Source organism: Manacus candei, unplaced genomic scaffold (genome assembly GCF_025592945.1).
Source record: "Manacus candei isolate 608988 ecotype Guabito, Panama unplaced genomic scaffold, ASM2559294v1 h1tg000049l, whole genome shotgun sequence".
Lineage (NCBI taxonomy): Eukaryota > Metazoa > Chordata > Aves > Passeriformes > Pipridae > Manacus > Manacus candei.
Window position 1 is genome coordinate 27529911 of NW_026138097.1, and position 16894 is coordinate 27546804.

Here is a 16894-nt window from a genome sequence, read left to right on the forward strand (position 1 = left end):
TGCCAGATTAATTTATTACGTTTATTTCTATTCCCTTGTAGCTCCCAGAAATGTTCAGTAACAAACTAGTTGTTTTAAAAGGCAAAGACAACATGACAAATATAACACTGAGTACATGATAAACCTCATTAACTTGTGTATAAAACACATTTTAGAACATAGTGAATACATCTTCTCATTGTGTAATTACCTTTCACAATAATAATTAAATTAATTTCACGTAGAACAAAGCAGAAAACTTTTGCACACCATCTCCTCCAGAATATTCAAATGAATACTTTTTATCATCTTATCCTGTTTATATAAGGCGGCTTTCTAAGAGAAGCCAAGTGAACTGCCTATGACCAGCATTTCAGTTAAATCAGCTTTCACTCTCTTGTTTCAAGAGTCCTCTGTAGGGCATATTTCCCCTTTAACCTAAAAGCTGAATGCTTCATTATTTAATGATTTTTAAAGGTTTTTTTAGCACTCCCAGCATCTGATACATGCTGTATTCTTTCAGTTTAGAGCATAATGAATAATTGTAAGCAGAAAGAGAACCTCCCACATCTCCACTCTTGGGAGGAGTAAGCTGCACCAGAAGTTTATTTCCATCTACTGCACTCCCTGGACAAATTAAAATCCTCATGATCTCCACAGCAGCTGCCAGTGAGGTTTAACATTACTGGAACAATAATGTGAACAGACATGGAAGTTGACAGGCATGTGGGTATCTCTTATCAGCTATCACAACTTGAGCAGGAATTCTGTGACCCACTATTAAACTTTTATACTCCTTTATTACATTTGCCATGTTCCTCTCCAGGGGTTGTCTGTTACACTGAAAATGAGTGTAACAGACAACTGGCTTCCAAATATGAGATGCTCATGTAGAAAAAATAAACCCAAAGCATTAGAAAACTTTAAGTAACATCTCTCTTATAGCATAAATCGTGGCAGGCATTAAATTCCAACTGCAAAAGAATTATATTCCTTCCCAAGATCCAAGATTTCTATAATTGCTTCTAAGCACCATTAAAAATACCAGCCAGGACATTACCTCCTTACTTTCTTACCCCAGAGCCTCACTATCCTTCTTAAAAGAAATAAATCTATAGTTTTTTCAGAGTAAGCCCTCAAAAAAAAAAAAAAGACTACAGAAGTTACTTTTCCTTTTTCCTTTCTAAATGGACAATAAAAGCCATGCTTGCGAAACATTTACTATTTAAGATAATACCTATTTGATATTTCTTTTCAGATGTCAACTTCCAAAACACAGATTTCAAGTTGTTGTAGATTTAATAGTGTGGATTTTGTCACTGTCCCATTTCAAAACAGCCCTGGAAACCTCAATAAGCAGCACATATTTGTCTGCCAAAAATCACTTGTTTATAGCATTGTCTCTTGGCACATTCTGACTGGAATATTATAATGTCTGTCATCTTCAGTTATGAGAGTCACCACAGGCCAATCCTCCTCCGGGTCATTGGGATAAAGTGTGATGAATTCATCAGTGCTATATTTATAGAGCCGATACACTTGGATGGTATACTGCAGAGCATAAGCAAGAAGAAACATTTCCACCTACATTGCAAAAAAACAAATATATGTGTAAAATTAAACATTCTTTTTACAAGATTTTTCTCATAAAACTACAAAAGTAATACCTATCAGATGTAATTTTTCAAAGAAAAAATTATGAAGTGAGAATGCATTCACATGAACATCTCTACTTCAGTATCTCAATCATATATCTCTATGATAACATGCACTTAACACGAAGCTCTTCAGACCCACAGTGGTATAGTAGGATATTAATCCTAAAGAAAGCTACTTTACACAGAGAATCCGAACTTCCCTTCCACCACAAACAAGCAGGAAAGACGTTCTCTTGTATCAGTATTCATCCTGTTAATTCACTAAACCAGGGAACAGCAGGTTTCAAGCAATGATCATTTCACTCTTAGAGGATACTCTGAACTCTCCAGCCAAATAAAAAGTAAATGGAAAGCCCTTACAACTTGTTGACAGGAGAAGGAATGCAGAGAAAGAAGCTGAAAAAAATCTTCTATCTTGTCTACTACAGTGGCAAGCATACCCTGTTCTAAATAATAATTTACAAAGAATATTGCTGAAATAAACAAATCAAGTCAGCACAAAAATAGGTGATATAACTTCTTGAATAAACCGAGCAGCAAAAAAGTCACCAATGAATCACTTAATTTAAGAGTAGCAGCAAACTGTCTCATCTATACTATAGCTGTCAGATTTTTAAGACAATAAACAGAAACAAAACATAATACTTCCATGCTTCTACTGTCTATAATTAAGTAGTGAATTTAAGTGCAGTATCCCACTTGCAAAGTATTCAATGGGATTTTTTTAAAATGGATGTTTCTAAAATCTTTCAGACTATTCAGCTTATTAACTACTGGACTTTGGTTTGGGTTTTTTTTGTGATATGTGTACCATTTATGCCACATATAATACCAATTGTCATTAGCTTATCAGAATTCACCACATATATGTGCTACATGTGATCTTCTCTTCATAATTTGAGTATCAGCTTTTATGATGATATTTTTTAAAAAGCTAACAGTTAAGAGATTCATACAAGTGTTCTATTAACAGAAAACCCTATTTCCAAAGAATGGTACCTGTCACCTGCCAGACAAAATCCAGCATTTAAAAGGAGGGTCTTTACCAACCCTCACTACAAGCAAGCAGTTCTAATATACTGTTCCCACCAAAAGACCAGACACTACACCATTCCATTTAGTCAGCCCAACAAAAGCTGGATGATTTCTTAAACCACTTGAAACTAAAATGTTCGAAACAGGAAAATAACACTATGAGAACAATCTCTCCTTACTTGTTCAAGGCCTCCAGTGTGACCAATATGATTCAAGTGATTATGCATTAGCTGACAAGGGTTGCTAGATGTATCCCGAGCAAACAGTAACCAGGAGAAGACAGGCACTCTCCTTCCATTTTTATCATCGTTGTATAATTCAATTGCAGTATTAAGCATCAAAAACTTCAGTGCTTCATAGAGACTGTATTCCTCCTCTTCATTTTTAAACAATTTATCACAAGCTTCTTGTTTTTCAATGGGATCCTTGATTTCACTTATATTCCTCCACTAAAAAAAAAACAACAAACCATCACACAACAAATTAATAGCCGTCACCGTGCAAGAGCTGCAAAAAACACTTGTGATTTGTCAGATGCTCAGTACAGGCACTCAGAATTTAATTTACAAAGGGCTTTGTGCCTTTTTAGAAACAAACAAGAATACTTCCACAATTGTAGCCTTATCAAGGTCAGGCTCAGTTAGTCTGATTTTGTTTTAATTGGTCCTTAAGCAAAGTAAAAGGAGGGTATGCTGGAAATTGTTGCAAGATGGCAGAAAAAATACTGTCATGGGACAATAAGCAGTAAGATAATGGTCTTTTTGTTTCTGTACCATAAATCATACATAATTAATATTCTTTATATTTCTGTTACTCAGAATACGTATTTCAGTCCAGCCTTCAAACTGCTTGAATGCAGCCTTTAAAATACTCTTAAAAACCTTCATAAAAAGACAATATGCATTCACAGTAAGACAGGAACAGCTTAAGCTTTTTCAATAGGTTCCAGAGTTCCTAGAGGGAGAAGGCATGGGGCTAGGTAATACAGAATCAACACTGAAAGGGCACAGCCATGTTCCTGTGACGCTAACCTAGAATAAAAGCATATAAAAATGGAAGAAAACCTACTCCTTTGATATTACTTCAGTTTTGTTCTGTATTTTTCTTTCCTTGACCTGTTCTAGATAGCAACAGGATTTATCCATAGTATATATCATTCCTTCAAATAAATACAAGAAATAATAGAGGCAAAAAGTTACTCTGATACATTGATTTCTTCATTGAAACCTGTCTAACAGTTTTCTGCAGAGCTGCTTGCACATTATTTCCAGCACTGGGCTATCGCAAGCAGTGAAAGATCACACATCTCTCACATATCTGAACAGACATTCTTTACTTGACTCTTTTGCAGTATACATACAGAAAAGTGACTTTCACTCCTGAAAGCATCCTTATGCTAAATTCACCACATTCAAAAATCTTTGACATTTTTTTTATTTGTAAATGACCAAGAATAAAAAAAATACTTTTCCAACCTTTTTCCTTAGAAGTATTAAATATTCTTTAATTTCATCACTTATTTCTCCCATCTTCTTGCCCAGTTTCTGTTTTAGCTGCCACTGCTTGATCCAGTCATACTTGTTCAGCAAGTTTTCAGGAAGCTGGAAGTTGAGGGAAGGGAGCTTAAGTCAAAAGTCTGGAAAGGGAAAGCCACTAACTTGCATATTTTACTTTTTTTCTAAAATTTTGCACCTTAAAACAATCCCTTATATGTTCTTTTGAACAGATGTCACAGTAAGATGATCATAACCAAACACAACTGTCTCTATATTTTTTGGGTAACAGTCAGAATATTGGTCTATTACTATTTACAGATCAACAAAACACCTAAGCACTGGAAAAATTAATCACCAAGTTACTCCTGCCTTTTTTTATTTTTTTTTAATTAAAACAACCTCCCACCAGGAGATAGATGACAGCAACTGTGTTTCAAAGTGTCCCTAAACCAGCAGAAGAGACGACGACGTCCACCACATAATCCAGAAGTCTTGGTGGACTGCAAACTACTTTGTCCAGGACACACAAATTACATTTCCTTTTCAGAGAGCATAATTCAAGCACTCTATGACAGGTTTTTTATTAAAGAAGAAAACAACCTCGGAATTAGTTGATGCACCAGATCATGTTTTAGCCTCAGAACTGCCTCTTTTACTGCTCATGAGCTACACCTGTTAAGAGCTTTTACACTTCTCTTTAAGGAGTGTAAATTGCACGTCCTGTTTTTTATCCTCATCTATTAACCCCTTTTACCACTAGAACTGGAAGACCACCTTGCATCTCACAATGAATTAAATATTTGGCTAGAGCGACACACATGCCATCAGCCACTACCAGCCAGTTTTCATTTTATCAGGATTACAATTATGTGGCAACCAAATATGTGCCAGATACACACAGATCTTCCCCCTCCAGCCTGGCATCCTATGCTAACAGGACACATAAAACAAAGTAATCAAAAATTACGTGCCAGTAACTTTTACAACTAGAAATGTGCATGTAAACACCATTTAAAATTAAAAACAACAAAACACCAAAAAACTGACAAATTTGTCCTACCAGCTATATGCTGGCAATACTGTACTTGTCACTACACGCATTTATCCTACATGCCTTCTGCTTTGCTGCATAGTACTTTACCATTTCAGTCAGCTGGGTTTGTAGTTGTGCCTTTTTTAAAAAATGTTAATTATCATATGACACATTTTCCTCTATGAACCAGCAGGAAGAAAAAAAGATGAATATCATTAAAAACTGTAAAGTACGCCATTTTTTAAAAAAGTTTGCACACTCTTTAAGAGAGCACTGGGAAACTATGTTCTTTAATGTGATAATGTGGAAATGGTTGTCAACTGAGAAATGTGTTTTTTATAAAAAAGAAACCATTTTGCAATGTACTTACTGCTACAGTAAAACATTCATAGAACTATTTTTATCAGTAATTACAAAAACATATCAGGAGATGTTTAATTAACAATGACAGAGACCACAATGAGAAATTTTAAAATGGTCTCTAAAGTTATACAGAAAAATAGCGAGAGCAGTGTGATTCTACCTGGACTGCTACACACAGAGTCTGCATCAGGCATTCACCATTTACACTCCCAGCAGCATCCTGACAAGTGGAACCTTACTCTTCTGAGGTGTGTCACTCTTGTGTAGGCAGCTTCTCACATGTTTCTTCCATGTTCACCAATACCATCAAACAGACTTTGTTGACACAAGACAAATTCTGCAATATTCTTCTTCTGCTCTTAGGAAGACACCTTTCTTTGCTTGCACATCAGTGCTCCATAAGAACTGTTCTTCATGTCAGGGTGGAGTTGCTCTTAAGCTTATTTTAAGTAACATTTAAGACACAGGTAATTACATGCATTCTGAAAAGCCTACAGCACCCAATTTACTATTCCACTTCCTAGAAAAACCATGTATGGCACCCATGATAATTTTGAAGACAGGGATTTCTCAAGTGTTACAATAATTGTCTATATTTTTTGTTATTACCAGCTATCTTGTGGAAAATCTCTTACTGCCATATTATGCAGTAAGAAGAAACCAAGAGAGCAAGATGAAGACAGACAAGTTACGTTACAGTCACCACTACAGTAACATTTATATACATTACAAATTGGAAACTAAGGGCAGCTGGACTCAATTCCAAGGTGAAAGAATCATTGTGCACAAACAATATTGGACACTAAAACTTCTCAATTCAAAGGATATTGAAAAGTGAGCATAACAGAGAAATGAGATTAAAATTACCAAATAGGTGAGAACAAATATTCCTCTACTGGAAGAAGATCAGAGTTTGAGACATACCATAGTCAAATCCTCACTCTGCAGCCAGCCTGGTAACTGGGTAGCTTGGCTTAAGGCCTGGAAAAGAGTTGCTCTGAAAGCACAATAGTTATCACCTCGTATTCTTCGTATAGATGCAAACTTCTGAGCAACTGCTTCATATCCCTAAAAAACACAAAACCCAAATAATGTGAAAGTATTAATAAAACACTTTAAGGTCACACTTTGTAGCGTAAAAAATATTGGAATATTAGCACCCAAATAACTAATGCTATTTTCAAAAAAAAAAAAAAAAAATTTGACCCACCACTCATTTTGGAAGTTCAAATGCTTTTATGTCACAAATTATGCTTCGGAAAAAAAACCACTTCCCTAGTTCTGCTGAAAAACAAACAAGAAACCAAAGAAATCTAAGTAGATAATTGGTTGAGGTATTTGTTTGATGACAGAATATGAACATCATTGAAATATGGGTAGCTAACTCACCTAGGTTTCCAAAAAAAACCCATATAAACACACACACAAGGCTACCTATCATGTTTACAAGAAGTATCAGAAATAGTTAATGCTACTTACCCAACACATGTCACATGTAGCTTGCTTCTGCCTCAGGGAACATTTGTGTTTACACTGAAATATCTTGACACTTGCCTCAGCCCATTTGTTCCCTCCCTGCTGTTCCCATACACACAGTTTTAGCAGAAGCCACAATGTTGAAATGAAACTTCCAAAGCTCAACATGTCTCCCCAGCTAACCTAGCAAGAGCCAATACTCTGTGTTGTCTGTATTTCTTAGTAATCTCTTGAAGGTGGCATCTTTTTATTTATTTATTTATTATGTTTACTCATACATATAATAAATTTTCAAACAGCAACAAAACAATTTTGCTTTATTTTCTACTACTCTAGTTCAAGATTAATATAAGAACACTAGTTCAAAAACTGGAAGAAAAAATTTCAGGAAATTTTAAGAAAACCCATGCCTACTCATTAAAGCTCCCCACCTTAAAAATCATGCAATTCATCAACTTTGGTTATTTGCTTTCTGTCCAAAAATTTGGTAATCCGCTCTGCATTTCAACAGTCCACAAAATTAGCATTTCATGACAATAAACAAAACATAAAACTTCAATTGAAAACAGTAAAGAAGAACAGTATTAATCAAATCCCTACACTATCAGCAAGTAGCCTTACTAAAAACACATTTGGAGTGAGTGCAAAAAGCATCTTCCAGTTATCAGCCACTTCTAAGACCTGGCGATGTAAAACACTGCTACTGCATTTCCTGTCCTAAAGATTGATCCCATAGGAAATCACCTAACAAACATACAAATGAAAAAAAAGCCTAATGAAATTCAACAAAAATAGAACTGCTACCTTTCTCATCCTTTTTGCTACTGGTGTGTTTCCTCTCCATTCTTTTCTACAATACTCCATGATGTCCATTTCAGGTGAAACACTTAGTTTATATTCTGTCAAAATAGAAGACGTAACATTATACAAAAAACAGAACAAGGTAGAAAGTGTGTCAAATTTCTAAATACACTATCACTTTAAAATAATCTTAGTGCCAAACAAAACTGGCAGAACAACTTACAGCAACTAATTATTAGCATGGGAGGGGAAAAAACCAGCTTGCTCTGAAAATTACATGTGAAGAAAAACAATTTTTTTGCCTCCAACAAAACAGAACACTCTGGTCCTCTCTTCCGCAAATACTGTAGAAATTAGTGAAGTACTCTTCATTTTCTTAGCAAGCAGAAAAATATTTCACAAAACTTTCTCTCTTCAGAAAGCAGCCAAACTATCAGGGAAAAAGATGACAGATCTTTCTCAATAAGTCAGTGACAACAGTAGAAAGAAGAAATACAGTTTTGTCTCGGAGTCCCAACAGCTTTCATTTCAAAACATATAGCACTGAGGTTAACAAGGCATCAAAGCAACAGATGCTGCTATGACGACTATTGAACCGGTAATTTTCAAGCACAACATTTACTTGTAATATAGGCTGTGACTGCTTTTCAAAGAATTAACATTCTCTGGTCAAGTAACTACATAAACACAGAAATAATACACTAAGACCAACTAATTTTACATTAAATTGATCTTTTTGTGTATTAAACTGTACAATGTACTCAGTCATGATAAGTAACTTCTATTGCACACAGACATCTGTGCACAGAAGTCCTTGGAAATGAGGGTGTCAAAACATCACAAATTAGTGCTACAGTGAACTGTAGCACTTCACACAAAGTTCAATTGTACCTGAAGAGTTTGCCTCACGAAGTAGTATTTTCTCTCTCTCTATTTCTTCTGCATCACGATACATGTCCTCCTCACTGCAATAAAAATTAACACATACCTCATGTAACAGCACAAATCTTACACTCTTTTTCAACCTTTTTACAACTCAGGCAAGTACTGCAGTCTTTCTAAAATTATTTTTTTAACTGAATTTGCTTTCCATCTTACACATTTTCATAGAAGCAACATTAGCTCTCAAATGAATTTGCAAAAGACACAAGCCAACATGCCTTTTTGTTGCATATATGAGTAACACCACCTATGCATGCAACTAAGAACCCATTACTCAACAGAGCTTTGTATCTACACACCACTGGGACTGAGCAACCTGCCCAGTAGTGAGCAGAACATGACAGAGTATGATGAAAAGTAATGAACTATCTGCAGCTGGTTTGAATGTTACTAAGTCAAAGAAGTTCTAACATGATCCAAACTGCAGCATACAGGCTAGCTGAAATCCAGACAAACATTTGAAGGTACGTTGTCTTAAGAATCAAATATCTCCATTTGAGCCTACAGACATTCTGAAGCCAAATTATGACCATCAGGGAGGAAATGGTGGGCTACAAGACTATTGTTTCTACGTACAGCTTAGCATTAACACAAAGAGATCTCACAGCTTGGATGTGAACGTTACTGAGAAAAATGAGGCCCATGCAATGTTCAAAAAACTGACTGTAAATTGCACATTCAAAAACATGAATCTTTAAACATGATTCTAAGTGTCATTTATCATATAATTACACCTAGCAAATAAACTTTCAAAAAATAATCAGTCTCGCAGTTAAAATACTTCAAAAAAACATACACCACCAAACTTATTAGTATCATTTAGGTTTATCACTAAAAAAACTTACACTTAAAGTCTGTATTTTGAAGAAAGCACATGTGCAGAAAAAGCTATCGGGTTTTTATTTATTGCCCACCACTACCAGTAGCTTCTACTCTACTACTCAGAAACCTCAAATACAGTGTGCTTGTAAAAGACCAGGAAGAAATTAAGGCAGTGACCCTGCCCCACCCCCTTACACTACTAAGAGAGGAAGACTGCAAGAAAGGGTTTAATGCAGAAAGCTGGATACACTGCTAAATGATGGCACTGTATTTCTGTTTCTTTATATCCAAACCAGCTTACTCAAATAATTTGCATATATTTCCCATGAGAAGAAAAAAAAGCGTTTAGTATAAAGACCAATATCGGTTAATAGCAGGAAACTCATCTACTATGCTGTCATATCAAACCACAGTTTAGTTTTTACTCAAGTGCTCAAGTAACTGCTTGAAATCTCTTCTGTAACAATACTAAATAATTATCAATTAAAAGAGAAACAACAGAGATGGGAGATACTAAACACACTACTCCACAGTTATTCCATTAGATGGAGAAAGAAGCCACTAATAAACTACAAAAATAAACAAAAAATTATCTAAAGGGTGAAGGTGGCCTTCAAATTTTAAGATGTGACATTTAGACCTATCTCACTAAACCATTAACTAATTTTCCCAAGAAATTTACCTTCATGAACTGAGAGTACCCCTCCCTTTCTACAGAAAAACTATTAATATATTAAAAAAAAAATCCTCACCTTTCCTCAGGTGACTCCACTGCTGAACAGTGGCTAGATGCAGGTAGATACAGTTCACAGTTTCTAGCTTCATCCTGATCTGTCACAAGCGATTTAATAATTTCTGTCTTCTCAGGTCTCCCACTACTTCTGTATACATAGTCTTTACTTATTTCTGATGTAGTTTGCTCTTTCTGGTCTGTAGCCGCATTTGCCGAACCAAGTTCCTCAGAAGCAACACCAACTTCCTTTTTATGCTTCATCAGCTGTGTGGGAACACTCTGCTCTGCAGCTGCAGAAAGGCCGGTTGGTTCTGTCATCCACCCTTGAAAATTATCCTGTCTTTGAAGAATGGAGAAATATATGAAGAGCAGCTCTCACAGAAGAACAAAAGCACATGTTTTAAGAAAACTACAATATTTTAATAGTAATTCTAAGGAGTAATTCTAAGGATTCAGAGCCTACACAGATTTTTCAAAACCAACAACTAAATTCAGAACAGTTCAGTAAAATAGGACAGCTCCCAAGCTATTTTCAAACTCATCCTACTGGCAAGTCAGTTCTGCTTATTACCAAGGCTAAGCTGTGCCAGCTTCTCAAACACAACTCGCACTAGAATTAGTGCACTGACTGAACACCTGCTGCACTTAAGGTGCGTTATCATCTAAAAACCTGAGGATTAAAACAAATCCCAATGAAACAAGTTTCAGTCCTGCAAGACAAGGATTTTTACAAATGCACCTGCTGCAATGTGAAACTTCCATTGCATCAGGATTATGCTTAGTGCAAAAGTTTCCAATCTTTATGCCTTCCAATATGCATTGGAATCCATATCATATCCAATATGATGCCCAAGGTATCAAGACAGGATTTCTATGACCCATTCTAGCAAGCTCTCCAAAGGTTTTGGATGTGACCACATAGCAGATTTTCAGAGATATTTATCTTAAACTGACACATAAACCTCCCCCAAAATTATGGGTTGCTTTGCAGTTGCTACATTCATGTTCTAGACACTTCATTGCTACCTCAGCTGGTCACCTCCAAACTCAGAATCTTAATATCCACTCTGTACACCTTAAAACTGAACAACATATTTCCATCTCCAGGTTAAAGCCACCCATCTGCAACAAACCTTTGTTGCAACATCTGTAAACAACAGACATTACTGCCCTTTGGCACACAAGCCGTGCTGTGTACCAAGCAGTCCCATAGCACAGCTCAGGACTAGAGTTCATGGAACAACAGAATGGCCTGGGTTGGAAGGGACTTTAAATATCACCTAGTTGCAATCCCCCTTCTGTGGGCAGGGACACCTTCCAGTAGACCAAGTTGCTCAGAGCTCCTTCCAATCTGGCCTTGAACACCAAGGATGGGGCATCTACAGCTTCTGTGGACAACCTGTTCTAGTGCCTCACCTCCCCTCTTTCAGTTTGAAATCACTGCCCCTTGTCCTGTCACTATATGCCTTAAAAAGTCTCTCTCCATCTTTTTTGTAGGCTCCCTTCAGCTACTGGAAGGTCGCAATTAGATCACCCCAAACTCTTCTCCAGGCTGAACAAACCCAATTCTCTTAGTCTTTCCTTACAGAAGAGGTGCTCCAGCCCTCTAATCAACTTGTTGGCTCTCCTCTGGACTCGCTCCAGCAAGTCCATGTCCTTCCTGCGCTGGGGACCCCGCAGCTGGATGCAGCAGAGTTAGAAAGGGGCAGCATCACCGCAGCTCGACCCGCTGGCCACGCTGCTTTACACGCGGAGTGGCACCCCGCGTTCCGACTTTTCCCATCCCTGCTCCTCAGGGAAGGACGACCCAGGCTTAGCGCAGCACACGGCTACCTGTGCCCGCGCCCGCACAGCCGAGGGGGAGGCCTCACCTTTCCGCCGCGCTCTGTCCCGCCCGGCACCGCTCGGGCCCGACGTGGGAGCGCAGCGCTCCGCCCGCCGCCGCCCGGCCCGCCCGCCGCCGCTGCCCGCTCATGCCGGAGGGGCCCCGGGCAGGGCCCGGCAGCGCCAGCCCTGGCTCCCACCCACCCAGCGAGTGCCCGCCCGGCTCCTGCGCGGCTCCGCAGGCGCTTCCGGGGCGCCGGCCGCCGGCATCCTGCGCCCGCGTCATCCCGCCGGAAAGGGCGGCCGCACCAGCCCGCCTCTCCCCCTGCCGGATCCGCCAGGCAGCGGCGGAGCGCCGCGGGTGCCGAGCTCCGGCGCGGCGGCAGAGGGGAAGGTTATTGATTGCTCCTCGGGCTGCCAGGGCAGTGCAGACTCACCGACCTGAACCCGCGTGAGATAAAAGGAGTTAAATGACAACCCCCAAGGTCGAAGACAATAAATAGGAGAGGGCAGAAACGAGTTGCCTTCCGGTTGTCAGATGCTCCGTAGGAAATTACTAGCGAGGAAGCCCAGGTGCTGTTAAGGATGCAGGTGCATGTGGCAGCCATCGTAGGGGGCTTGTCAGAGGCTGGAAATCTCGCGTCCCGGACCAGAAAATGCATCACCAAGTTCTCATACGCCTGTATTAAACTCCAGGCAGAAAAGAAACCTACACAGAGAGTATATAAACCTTTCAAAATTACGTCACTCAAACATGCCCGATAGTACCAAAAAAAAAAAAAAAAAAAAAAAAAAAAAAAAAAAAAAAGAAAGAACAGTAAAAAGTCCACTGCACTTCGAGCGTTTTGGAGGGTCCTCCTTCCGGCCCTTTCTGTGAATTGGCGTGACATTTGCCAGCTTCCAATCATCTGGGACCTCCCCCAGTGAGCCAGGACTGTTGATAGATGATGGAGAGAGGCTTGGCGAGCTTTTCCGCCAGCTCCCTCATCACCCTTGGGAGAATCCCATCTGGTCCCATAGACTTGTGGGGATCCAAGCAGCTCAGTAGGTCACTAACTGTTTCCTTCTGGATTACAGGGAGGCTGTTCAGATTCTTGTCTCTTTCTACAAGCTCCAGAAGCCAGCTGTCCTCAGGACAACCTGTCTTACTGTTGAAAACTGAGACAAAGAAGGTGTTAAATACCTCAGCCTTTTCCTCATCTTTGATAACTATATTCCCGCCCATGTCCAGTAAAGAATGGAGGTTTTCCTTGCCCCTCCTTTTGCTACTGATGTATCTGTAGAAGGACTTTTTGTTATCCTTCACATAGGTGGTGAGATTCAGTTCAAGTTGTGCCTTCGTCCCTCTAATTTTCTTTCTACATGACCTAACTATATTCCTAAATTCTTCCTGAGTAGTAAGCCCTTTTTTCCATAATCGGTAGGCTCTCTTCTTTACCCTAATTTCTTTCAAAATCTCCCTGTTCAGCCAGACCGGTTGTCTTCCCTGCCGGCTCGCCTTTCGGCACAGTGGGACAGCCTGCTCCTGTGCTTTCAAAACTTGCTTCTTGAAGTACGTCCATCCCTCCTGGACCCCTTTGTTTTCAAGGGCTGTTTCCCAGGGTACACTCTGAACATGAGTATCATGAATGTTTGAAGAAAAGAAAAAAACCCATTACTTAGGGGTTTTTCTTAATCACTGCTCTTTTTTTTGATCAAATTTGTGTTGGATTGCTCTTGACAATGACATCTCCTTTAGAACAACTGTCTGACAGGTTTGTCTCAAAATGCATTCTTGTTTCACATTGGCCATTTCAGAATTACTTGTGCTCAAACAGCTAGTCCACTTGAAATATACCCCAAACTGTTTCCTATGTTCCCATCATTTAAATAATTTAGATTGTGTAACATTTAAGAATCATTACAGTTGCCTCCTTTTTAAGATTCCGTACTTTGTTTGTTTGTTAGTTACCTGCTTTTGCTATTCTCTCAGCGACTTCATGAGAGAGATGTTTTGACTGACCATTTCACAACCCCTCAGAAGAGTACAGAGCAGAAAAATTCCATAGGTGAAATAGAAACCTAGACCTATATCATCATGATGGGCAAAATAGCGTGTTATAAAATGACACTGAAAAATAGATAAACTCTACCCAGTTATGAAACTAAATTTGTAAATTCTATGCAGGCTCTATTTGGCACTGTTTCCTTGTAACATAAAGTTCCTGAACAGCAAATTGTATTTCATTTCTCAAGAATTATGAGATAAAACCATGGTATGGTGCCATATTTCAGGCTGCATTACAGTAGTGTGTGCCATGCCATGTGAGCTTGCCAGAATGGGTGCAGTCTCTGTCAGCTGGTATTTAGCTGCTTACAGACAGGGCTTATGTCAATCACATGATTAAATGTTTTTTTCTCTTCACCACAAAAAGACCAAAACTAAATACTCAAAGGAGAGATTTTCCTGATAAAACTTTGTGTTTGCATTACTTGAAATAAGATTTCTCTCTGCCTCCTGTAAACAATACGTTGCAAGCATATGTGACACTTATTTTCTTAGCAAGGGGTATTTTTATGTTTAGTGTTGATGTGTATATTCCAGATATATAGTATCTGGAAATAATTGATAAGTTCCATGACGCATTTCACAAGATCAAGTGTGGCAAAAGAGTTGTGTATTAGTCATTGCCTTCCAGGTTGCAGAAATTCCAAGAAGAGTTTTACCTTGCAAATAAAACTCAGTGTCTTAACGACAGAAGGCAGTAGCTGTCAATTAACATGCAACAATGCTAGCTAATTTAACATTAAAGAAAAAAGAAACAAGGATAACAAAAGTTCAGTAAGAATGTATACAAATATGTCTAGAATAATGCAGAGTAAATAAAGAAAAATGTCTTTCTTTTTTTTTTTCAAGTACTACCAAGTTGAAAAGACAAAGGGACTTGGGCATAGCGTCTTGAAGTTTGCTTTCTAAAGACTGTGAAAGTGATGAGCTCTTCATTGTTTTCAAGATGATCTATTTTTAAACAAATAGACCCCTCAAAACAAAGAGACCCCTTTGTGATTTGTATACTCAATTCCATATTGAAATAGATAAGTGTAATTTAAAAAAAGTCTCATTTGCTCAAATTATGTAACATTTCTGAGCAACAGGTTAACATAAACTATTAAGTGCACTGGATAAAACAGCCATTCAGTGTTTACTTTTTTTTTTCACACTACTGCTATAGATATTTTGCATGGATGATGGAAGAATAAAATGTTAGTCATATATACTTCATTTAGAGCTTGGGCCATACAAGATCACTCATATACAATGATAAATGCTGTATTTTCCAACAGAGGCCAGTTGCCCTTTTCAAAGTCTTCAGGGCAGAGGTAGCATCTTTTCAGTATTGGTAAATAATATATGTGTGTGAACAAATTACAAAAATACCGAAAGAAGAATGTGTATAGGATTCTGTTGAATTACTGAAGTCAGTTTGAAAGAACAATGTTGACATATTCATAGAAAAGTCACTATATATGAAGATCAAGCAAGGTAGATGTATCTATGCAGAAAAAAAAAGGGAACAGCTGTTTGCTGTTGTGGAAGATATTAAAATAGTCATGTTACTCTTTAAGACTATTTTTTAAGAATGTGGCTTAAGCAGAATTTAGACATGTAAACCCAAGATCTTTGTATTACTTCCAGAACACTTAAAACTTGTATATTCAAACTTCCATCAGCAAAGGAGGCAGACAACTAAGTATCACTAAAGTCTACAGTAAAAACCGAAAGTCATGCCAGTTGTCCTGCATGTGATCTATTAACAGATCTATTTCACTTAGAATTCTAGTTCTCCTATTGTCATAATTTCCAGTGGGAAGCCCGAGTAGCTCCTATACCAATGGAAGAAGTGAGATTCAACCTCCTAGCTGAAAATAAAATTGATATTTCAGTTCTCAACCCTGAGGTACCAAAGTAAATGTCACAATCAAGTGAATGTGAGTGAAGAAAATCAGCAAGCACTACTTCCAGAGTAATGCAGTTCTGTGTTATAGTTTTCCAAGAACGTATCTCTGGCTTACTGATTCCACTGGAATGAGTTCAGCAGAGTTTACTTATTACTGTAAGTTCTTCATATCCTTTGATAAGTGTAAGGTACAACTATTGCACTTTGCCAGTACAAATAAGAGTATATATCCCAATAAAGATTATTTAAAAAAACTTAACACAAAAAACCCACAACAAAAATGTATTAGTATATACCAAAACTGAAGAAAATATTGCAGCTTAATATACTTTTGCCCAAACTGCTTAGAATTCCTTAACTATTTTTTTCCCCAGGCTGACATACTGAAAGGATTACAAAACACTCAGTGAAGCAGCAGCACCACGCGGTATTTTGGGTTTCTGACTTTCTCAACTCAGGAGAGTTAAGGACCTTTGCAAAGCAAAACCTTTTTACCTGGAAGACTCTGACAGCCTTACAGACTTACAGAGTCATAAAATGCATCAGTGTTCATTGCTTACAGCTTTGTATAGGAAACTGAACCTTGATTCCTGGCTGATATACACATTATTCTCTTCCAAAAGGCTTTGCTCTTTTTTATTGTTACTGTTTATAAGGAGGAGGTGGAGTGTTCAGGATTTCTTAGAATGTTGCCTTTTTAAATATAAGTTTACAACAAAGAACTGTTTCTTACATACAGTCGAAGTGGATTAAATTTTTACTCATTTTTAGCTGAAGCAACTTTAGCGTCCTTT

At 38.0% G+C, this 16894-nt stretch overlaps 1 protein-coding gene across 2 annotated transcripts; it reads right to left on the bottom strand.

Moving 5' to 3' along the window:
* Positions 1 to 12463, bottom strand: OTULIN (OTU deubiquitinase with linear linkage specificity). Of its 2 annotated transcripts, none has more exons than XM_051799328.1 (8): positions 12210 to 12463; positions 10358 to 10678; positions 8733 to 8806; positions 7845 to 7939; positions 6489 to 6632; positions 4148 to 4273; positions 2852 to 3121; positions 1 to 1563 (listed from the first exon to the last, which is right to left on the bottom strand). In XM_051799328.1, exons 1-8 carry the CDS (start codon positions 12446 to 12448, stop codon positions 1369 to 1371), a joined length of 1464 nt encoding a protein of 487 aa, XP_051655288.1. In that variant the 5' UTR covers positions 12449 to 12463; the 3' UTR covers positions 1 to 1368. The 2 variants fall into 2 exon arrangements, with proteins under 2 accessions (XP_051655288.1, XP_051655289.1); XM_051799329.1 differs by having other exon boundaries at positions 10358 to 10674; positions 12210 to 12356.
* Between the last annotated feature and the right edge of the window lie 4431 nt (positions 12464 to 16894).